This window comes from Salminus brasiliensis, chromosome 13 (genome assembly GCF_030463535.1).
Source record: "Salminus brasiliensis chromosome 13, fSalBra1.hap2, whole genome shotgun sequence".
Lineage (NCBI taxonomy): Eukaryota > Metazoa > Chordata > Actinopteri > Characiformes > Bryconidae > Salminus > Salminus brasiliensis.
The window spans coordinates 30579813-30590073 of NC_132890.1; the positions used below are offsets into that span (position 1 = coordinate 30579813).

The 10261-nt window shown below is 41.2% G+C and overlaps 1 protein-coding gene across 2 annotated transcripts in view; it reads right to left on the minus strand.

The window, feature by feature from the left end:
- Positions 1-10261, minus strand: part of prtga (protogenin homolog a (Gallus gallus)) — a 34030-nt gene extending 23769 nt beyond the window's left edge. For both annotated transcript variants that reach the window (XM_072694502.1, XM_072694501.1), the window contains exons 1-2: positions 10192-10261; positions 8033-8335 (exon numbers count right to left, since the gene is read on the minus strand). In XM_072694502.1, coding sequence (XP_072550603.1) covers positions 8033-8335; positions 10192-10261 — 373 coding nt within the window. The remainder of the gene's footprint in view (positions 1-8032; positions 8336-10191) is intronic.

A 10261-nucleotide genomic window follows, 5' to 3' on the forward strand; every position in this document is an offset into this window, starting at 1 on the left:
AGAAATAAAAACAACAATAAAACAATACCGAATCAAAAGAAAAATGGCAAATGTGCAGTCAAGCCATAAAAGATGAAAACGTGACTGAGATGATAAAGTCATCAGATAAAACACACTTCTGTGATTAATGGCACAGTTAGTATGGAAATTACATTTACATTCTGTCTCTACAGGTCAAAGCACTTTTTATTGTTTATTTATGATGACAAATGACAATGACATGTCTAACCATAACACTTCAATGCTTATAGTCCTATCAAAGATTAAAGATGTGTCGAGTAAGGTCACAAAAAAGAGGCCCCCAAGATCTCAACTGGCCATGGTTCTCATAATGGCATGGTTCTCTAAGTGGGGTCTAGGGACTCCCAGGGGTCACTGACATATAGCTAGAGGCCAGCAGGTCACTATGAACTTTGATATACGCTAAAAGAAACAATGACTGGAAATATACCACACCTTCAATTTGCTCACCAATAAAAATCAACCAAATGCAAAATACAGTTACAGACTTTTGCTGTCTACTGCGATGAGTTATACTGTCCAGTATTACACAAAGGCCTGTGGGGTATCTGATATTGACCTCAGTTGTGGGTTTTAAGATCTCATATTTGTATTCTCTCAGCTTTTAGCATTAGACTTTAAGTATAGCATTGCACCATGAATTAGTATAAGTTCTTAAATGCTCTCTTTTTAAGCTCTGTGGTCTTGGACAGGAATAAAATGAAGCAGCGCTTGACACTTCCTCTCATGTGCTACCTCATTAGCCTGTTTTTAATGAGAGCAGTGTGCGTGTGTGTGACGGAGAGAGTCTGTTAATCTGCTGGGAGATTGAGCGGAAAAACTCCACTCTAGCTAATTCTCAGTAGTTGAGATCTGCTTACAGTCCCAGGATCAGTTTTCCTAATCTGCCTCATCTGAAACATTACGACCAGAGCTTTAACACTGAACCCAGATTGGAAGATACACACACTAGATCCCATGGCTATTAAGTTAAATGCTGTAGAGAAGAACCTGAGGGGTCAGTTTTCTTTTCACAAATTAAGGCTGGTCTAAATTACACTATCTGCAGTGATTCACTTCTGTTAAGCATGGTTTAACCTGTGCTAAATTGAAACATTTCTGCATTTCATCCATTTAAAAGCAACTGTGAAGCATCTTTCAGTTCACTTTCTCTGCTCTGCTTTTGCTTTCTTTCTCTGTCTTCTCCTTCCTTGCGTTCTCTCAGTATCTCTCTCCCTTTCCCTCCTCCCCTTCTTCAGAGAAATAACATCAGTCTTAAGGCAGAAAGGGCTCTCTGATGTGGGGAAAGAATGCAGTGTTGAGAAGCTCAACAAATCAATCAGCGCGCAGCCAGCCAACAGGCTAGCAACCACCCCGGCCCCACACTGACCAAATAGCCGCTCTGCAGCCAATCACAGGGTGGACAATGCCTTGCTCCCTGATCCCCACGCCCTTTTGCCCCCAGCCTTATGGCCAGCATGGGGGATGGGGCAGGAGGGGCAATAAACTCTCAGAAAGCCTTATCTCCCTAAATCACTCAATCTCAGGTCACAGCCGAGACGTTTGGAATGTGTGGTCCTAGAATTCTTAGCGTGGTTCAGGAACATAGGTAACTATTGTTAGAACTGACCACACGCTATTGGTGCATCTCAAATAGACCTTACGTTACGTGACATTCCAAACGCACCAGTGTGCAAATACTCCTCCACAGTCTCAGGCAACCAGAGAGAAGCTCACACTGAAACAGTCGTCTACAGTTTCAACACCTGAACAGCACAGACCAGTGTGTCAAAGGTGATTGGCGTCTATATTCATTCTGATCTGGTGTTCATTTTTTTTGCCAGTTCATTCTGAGTACATGTAACAGGTAAAGCCTACTGGCTTCAGGAATTACATTCCACATATTAACACAGCCTGACAAACATCCAAATTTCCTGAAAGTATGGCTGTAGATCACTCTTTGCGTTGTGGGGCACTACTGAGTGCGCCTGCCGTTTTTCTTGTAGCGCCTGAATTGCAAAGATGAATTTTGGAGTGATTTTATGGCATCACCCTCTCCCCTATCACTGTATAGTTCACTATTACACAGGAACAGAATTCCACAAGGTAGTGAACGATTTCAGACACGCCATTATGTGTCATCTTACAGTGTGTTGTGGGAATGTTAAAGTGCATTAAAAATTTGGTACAATGTTTTCAGACATAACTACAAAATGGCGAAACCCCAAAGTAGTGCCCTATATAGTGAATGCAGCAGATCTGTACATCAGCTGAATACATACCAAAGTGCACTGCAAGTCTGTAACGGACAGTACATTAGAAGCTGCCTGAAGCTCATTGGTTTATCTAGATTTCACTGCTGTTCATCATGTTCATTCAGAAAAATCAATGACTGGTAATTGCAGGTTAATTCAGTCATGGACAAATAATTAAATGCACAGGCCAGCCAGGCCCTTTATTTTACTCATCCTTGTGCCATTCACTTTTTTATTATAATCTCTGGATATGAAACATCTGCCTTGTTCAAACTACAAACGCTGGCCAATGATGAGAAAGTGTCCGCATTCCCTTAGTAATTCAAACAAAACAAAAGAAAAAGAAGGGATCCAAGTTTTAGCCAAAGTCTATGTTTTTATTATATTTAAAAAGTCTGATGCTGCTCAAAAACAACCTAAATTTCTCAAAAACACTGCAATTTCCATGTTTGCCTTATCATATGGAATCATGGAGATAAACTAACTTTATCACCAACATGTTTTTTGCCATTAGCCCTCACCCTGCCTGCCTATCAAATGTTTAGCACTCTACACTGCCCTCTGACCTCTCTGACCGCTGCCTGAAGAAACCATGGAAACTTTTCATGTCCGGCACACAAGGAAATAAAACAGGGTGGCTGCCTAGAGGTTCCGACCGCTTGGAATTTGTCAAACATTTCATCTTTAACTCAAACTGAGCAGGTTTGCTCTGCCTTTATTCCTGTTATTACACATCAAGAGTCCCAGCACAACTGAAATATCACTTAGCAACCATCGTAGACACACACAGTACAGCCCTAAAGTGGGAGAGGGACTTGTGAGTTTGATAATAGCCAATAACAGAGTAAACAGTAGTCCACAGCTGGCCTATATTTGAATGTGCTGGACAATAATGGTGTGTTATGTATGAAGGTTGACGTCAGACAGTAGTAAGTTTAATTTAGTGCCGTGCAGCATGTAGTGTTTTTTTTTCTATTGTCTATTTGCAATCGTATAACTGGATTGTACACTGGAAATACAGAACTAAAAAAACTGTAGTATTGATGTAAAATGTTTTTAACAGGATGGCCACAGTGAAGAACTGTTTACAAGTGGGGTTGCAATGGTATGGGATTTTTACAGTATGATAACCATCTCCCAAAACATCACAGTTTTACGGTATCATACTATATGATAGTTTACAATTCTTCCTCTTGTTGTTGCTGCCATTATTATTATTATTATTATTTCACACTGACCCTTAAAGGAATGAAAACATTTTGTTGGTCGAACAAATACTTTACTACAGTGAAAGCTTAAAATTGTAAAATGTCTCCCATTTGAAATAAATAAGTCAGATTATTTTCTCCATTAATTGATTGATTGTTTGTTTTTTAAACTTGGAAAAAAGTAAAAAATTGGTGGGATTCTCTGTTCGATTCCATTTTCCCCCAATACAGGTATTAAACAAATGTACACAGAAAGATACACAACAGTATACAACTGCAACCATATTTACAAGTTTTCAAAGCTTTGCCCTTTATTACCAAAAGTAATTTTACTGACCGTAAAACATCTGCAAGTACAGAGAAGAACTTCTCCCCAGTTGCATTCATTTCTAGGAACTCTTTAAGGGGCACTCAGGGACCAGTAGCAGAGGCCACCTTTTCCAGTGATGCTTCAAACATGACATCCAAGCCCCTGAGCCACAGTTCATGTAGCTCAGAGAACACTGTGCAGCTTTTCTTACATCCATGACAATAGGTTTGGGTTGCACTTACTTCTTACCATATAATCACTCCTGTTAATGTAATGTAATTACACAAAACTTAACTTGAGTGACTTTATTCAGTGGATGCCTTAAAATATCAGAACATGTGCTAAACTAGTAAACCATAACTTTTAGATTAACCTAGCTATTTTTTTTTAGTAAGCCCACTAGAGCTAACCAGAGTGACCAGAGTGGTCTTGGGGTGTGTGTGTTAGTGTGTGACAAATACTTCTTCAGGCTGGAGGTGAGAAGACACAGGGCAAAAGGTCCAAAAGGTTCACACATATGGAACCATCAATCTTCTCCCCCAGAACTGTCTATATACACAAACACACACATACACACACACACATACACATTCTTCTCTCTAATGCACTCTAAAACCTGTTTATAACATTTCTCCAACACTACTCCTAAAAACACAAACAAGCGAGAGACAACACTGAAGCATCTATGAGTTACAGTCCAGTCCTGCCAAAGAATCAAACACTACGACTGTAGCCTTGGTTTAGTTGGTAACAGACTTGCCACAACATGTCTTTTGGCACTTATTCAGCTTTTGACATCTGACTTTTCCTTCAAGTTTCTCAAATCAAAATGCTATGGTTTTAAAAAGCCATCGTTTGTATAACTGCCCTCCCTTCCATGAATAAAGTCCAGATGTCCCGGTTTGGTCAGTCATCTCTGGCCAAACAAATAACCCTTAAAGAAGAGCTTTTCTTAGCGGTGGCATTTGGGGGCAGTTGAGGGCAGTTGGGGGCAGCTAGGGGACAAAAGGGTCCGGAGAGAAAGGCTTTTCATTCGTCTTGGAGAGCAGCAGAGCAGAAAGCAATCGCATGGAGACCAGTAGCCCCTTTCACTCCGGGACCACTACTCCACAATAAAGTTAGCTATTCAAGAGCAATGGCATGAGGGGGCAGAAAGACAGAGAGAGAGAGAGAGAGAGAGAGAGAGCGAGAGAGAGAGAGAGAGAGAGAGAGAGAGAGAGAGAGCGAGAGAGAGAGAGAGAGAGAGAGAGAGAGAGAGAGTGAGTGAGTGCCTGGGTGTGTTTCTTCTCTCTCAGTTTGAGAATGTGATATAAGAGCACAGTGTGTGTCATGTTCTTAGAGATACCTGGTAAGATCTACGATCCTCTAATGCCACCTTTGTTTATCCCCCTTACTGCGTATTTGTCAGGTAGCTGCCAATTGTACATGCTAGCAGCAAGCCAGCGGCCCTGCTTTAAATGTCTTCTTAAAACAAGCCAGTAAACAGTCTTGGCTGCCCTTTCTACAAACACAGTTCATTACAATTAACCACAGTTCACTCAATTAGCACACCACCCATACCTAAACAGTTCCCCAAAACACAGAACAACACATCAGAAGAAAAGTGGTGCCTAAAGCGTCACTGAAGTCGGGGGTGGGTGGGGCGGGTTGTTGCTTTAAAACATTTGCTGTTTCTCCCCCTTCTTCTTCACTGAGTTGTTATGCAATCTAAGGCTCATTTCAACCCTGTTTTACAACATCTACCCCCATAGGCCGGAGTGACAGTCTTCTAATACTAAACCGCAGGGTGAGTCCTGAGGGTGTGTGTAAAGAAATTTGAGAAGATAAAGGGAGAGGTCCCTACAGAGTCAGGCCTGCTTGACCTGCTTCTCTGACCACAGAAAATGATACATACGTTCATATACACACACACACACACACACAGAAACCTATGTGCACATGAGTCTATCTAGGACATACATCCAACCAATAAAATCTACCAATACTTGTTATGTAAAATGTAAAAGCGTGTTACATTAACACTGCTCTAATGGGATATAATGTATGTAAAGTTGGTTAATCCTTAATTTGCAATTGATCTGTAATAAATATGATATAACAAAAACTCAAACTACTAATGTCTGTTTAATTATTGACCATAGAAAAATATTTTTTGTATTTTGTACATCCAAAAATCAGCATCAGTCACAAGATCTTCACATCAATCAAGGGCCTACATATCATTTTCATGAACACACATGCACTTAGACCCACCACTGCTAAATGCAATGCACTCCCCAGATCAGGACGTAGTGACATAAAAGGCCTAGGCTTGTGAATAGGGGTCACCTACTCTATACCACAGTGCTCTGACCGCATCCTGGACCCAGCTACTAACCTTTCAAACCTGCCCGCCCTCATTTGCACACCAATGGACGCATTCTCTCAATATCTCCCCCAGCTTTCAACCACTGGCCTCCAGCAATGAACGTTCTCATCCCCCACCAATGCCTAACTATGGACTGCAGCAAAGGGAAACATTGGATTTGCCAACATTTACTTTATCTCATGAACTTAAAACCTTTTATAAACTTTAGTTGTGCTTTTATATCACTAGATGCAAGACACGTTTCAGGCTGACATTATGGACCAGTGACAAGACTCTCTTTAACCCGATTTGAATGGGAGTAGCTTTGCTTGTAATGCGAGGTAATGTCATGTTACCACAGTATGTCTGCAATGTTAGTGACTGATTGGCACAAGATGAGAAATTTGGAATAAATGATATGATAGAGTAATTTCTCAATTTACAACCAATCATGAAAACAATCTGTGTGACAGGTTAGCACCTTTTTTTGTAGGAGACTAAACTTTCACTACCGCTACAGAAGCATAGCCAAGTGCCAAATCACTGTCGCACGTATATGACACATCCAAAACCCTGCTAAAGCACCTCCAACACTGTAAAATACACCTTTTCCTTCAGATATGAAGGGATATTTACCAACATGGCCAATCACACGGGATCTGTGGTTATTTTTATTGGTTGTTTAATGAAAGGTAAAAGGCGTGTGAGTGTTTACTGATGCAGGAGTGTGCAGTTCAATGACTGACATGGAATAAAACACTTAAATACACCAATAATCATCACATTATCCCTCTTTATCATGTACAAGTAATCCCATTCAAATAGGGTTATAGTCAACTATGAGCAGAAGCCCTTCAAACAGCACAGCCACAAAACGACACACCAAAATCTGATTTTTACATTTAAACATGACCAACATTCCTAAACCCTCTTCAAACACTAGCAAGGAAGGGCAAGTGTGAAGATCAGGGCTGAAAATGATCCCCAGGTGAAGCGTGAAAGCCGTGCTGGGTCCCAAGTGGACTGTGCACTCAAAAACGCAACTCATACTACAAATGACAAATCTGCATAAACACAGAGAGCCAAATATGAAAACTGACTGGTGCTTTTGAGTACCTCTGTTTTTTCTTTTTTTCCAGTGAATTAGGGCCACTTAAAGCTACTGGTTTACACAAACCATCTGAGTAAACAGACCTTTCACCTTTTATAGTGTAAGTTAGGTCAGAAGCACCATTTAAACCTACAAGTTTCTTACAGTGTCGGCACACTGTGAAAAGTGTTAAGGCATGTTTTGCATCTAGTGAAGAAACATATTATGCACATAATGAACTCTCTGTAGTGTCAGGTCAGTGTCCAACAGGAAGCCTTCAGGTTATGCAACACAATGCATTACATAGCACAGGACTGAAATTCTAAACACTTGTTTGTCATTTTTGTCTCATGTTCAGCTTTAATCCGTAGTGTTTATTAAAGATCCAGATTTGTCATCAACGCCCCAACCTTCACTGTATATAACACATATGTCACTCTCATCTCCTTCTCTCTCATCTTCCCAGTTCCTACGTGACTTACATGCTTTTCAGCAGGATGAAATCTGACCCACTGAAAGAAGCCAGAGGGACATAAAGCAGGCCTTTAACAGAGTGTAACCTAACTGCCCGTGTTGGGTGTCGTTTGTGAGGTTATTTGGGGATTCAGGAAAATCAAGGTTGACCTGATGAGGTATCAAAGGACAACACTGGGGGTTTTAATGGGGTTTTAATATGCATGAGGGCGACTAAGGAGCATCCTATACCATTACAGCAATCACTAAGCCTTTCAGGGAGTGCCCTCTCTGGATTCTACTGGCTATCAGTCGTCAAGTGGGCAAATTGGGCACTTGACAGTGCCAAGAGGGGGCAGGTGAACTTACTTGCAATAGTCAGGCGAGCTTTCTGGCTCAAGATAGCTCCATATTTGTTCTGAGCAAGGCACTGGTACAACCCCTCATCTGATTTCTCTCCTTTTCTGTTCTCCGCTTCCGAGATGAAGAGTGATCCATTGGTGAGCGGGTAGATGCGGTCTGTCTTCGTAAGAGGAGATCCATTTTTCAGCCAGCGGATATGGACAGGAATCTCCCCCTTGGCTTGACAGTCCAAAATCACAGCGTCTCTGCGCACAACTGTTGCATCGCGAGGCTCCTTAACGAAAAATAACTCACTGAAGCACAGCACTCCTGCAGAAAAAGAAAGAAAAAGGGAGAAGTGAGTGAACGGGTGGTCGAAGAGAGACGAGTGAAAGAGTGGACAATTCCTGCACAGTCCTTCGTTAATGTTTTTTATAACTGAACTGCACACAATAATGCTGGCTTGGTGAACAGTGACACTTTGTTTGGGATGGTGCACACCATAATTCATTCACTGACCATTTACTGGGATGAGCCAAAGACTTATCATTAAGAATCAAACACTATAAATCACCTACACATTATGTAGTGTAGTATTCCTCTACAAGAGAGGGATCCCAAATGCATCCTCACGCTAAAGCACACATACCTAGGCAAACTGCCGCTTGGATAGGCGCTGGCAGCATTCCAGCAGCTTGTTTTGGTTTGGCTGTGCTTTTGTAATCATATTTGTTTTTGCAGATTAAGCCTTACAATGGCCTAATCCAGTTATTCATGCCTTGTAAAGTCAGGGAGCGGAGAGGAAAGTGATTCTATCCGTTGCTTAAATGGTTTATTGTACCCCCAGCATGAAATCTGAAAAGGCACTGATCCTACAGTGGCTCGATGCCTCACACCTTCACACACACACGAGGACCAAGAAGGGAAAAGCCTCCCTCAGTGAACAAGTGAACATCTCCTCTCTTCCTTCCTCTCATTACAGTCTGTTCTGCAAAGAGGAGACACTTCACCTGAGAAACCGGTGATAGTTTAGGCTTGGAGAAGTGGGCAGAGCAGCCTAAACCCACAGGCAAGTAAAAGTATTGACACTTTAGTGAAATAATGACTGCGGTAAAAGACTTTTAAAACATATAGACGTACAAAGTATAGATGTACTGAGTAACTTAGCTAGCTGAGACTGCAGTGGAACTGCAGTGCAGCTTTAACCAGAATAATTAATACATTTTTATGTACATAAATAAAAATAAGAGGATAAAACTCAAAAATCTAATTTATTATCTCTACCACATTTATTTATTTATTTATTTTAATATTAAACAAAACAGGTAGCTAGCTAATAGGTAGGTTGTTATTCTCACTAGCTAATAGCTATATTAGATAGTTAGCTAAACAGCACTGCCTGTGAAGAAGTAATGGCTTTTAACTAGACATTTAGCTAGCTATCTAACTAAACTTTAATACAGTAATTAGAGAAATGCTAGCTAGTGACAGCCTAGGACATTTAACTAGCGCTAGCCTTATTTAGCTAACTAGCTAACTAGCTAACTAGCACTAGCTAGCTAGCTATCAGTTATTGACCACTAGCTCATCAGCTCCCCAAATTTACCTTAAACGTGGGCGGGAAGCACCGCCGAGTCAGATGAAGATGCACTCAGGAAGGTTTACACACATCTTAATTAAGGTTAAATGTGTTAGTTTATCGTTGTATATTATTAATTGACAGGACTGAGGCGTTTATGTGAATTACGCTACACGCTAGCGGTCCCGGCTGAAGACCGTTGGACTGAAACGGTCGCCGCACGTGCGCATCAGCTACACCCGAGTTAAGACGGCGCGCGAGGCAGAGCTGAAATAAAATAAATATCCGTTATTAATTTTTTTTTTTAATATTTCGAGCTAATGTAGCCCAATATATCCACTTTGAACGGTCACCCGCGATTCGCACCGTTTTATTCCGAGACTTAAGTCAAAAACAGTTAATAAATAGTGCAAATCAGACAGAATCGCTCGTTTATAAACACGTTTTAGCCGCAAGTTTACTGTTACTTTAACGCTGCGCAGAGTCCGGGGTCATTTCAGGGGAAAACGCGTATGTATCTGGTAAGTATGACAGTAAACTCAAGTAACGTTAGCGCGAGCTATGGATAGATAGATAACGCACGCGACACAACAGCAGACTCTCTTACCTGAGATCGGCAGAAGACAAACTGCAGAAAACAGCAAACGCTGACAGAATTCCCCGTTAAAACAAGCCAT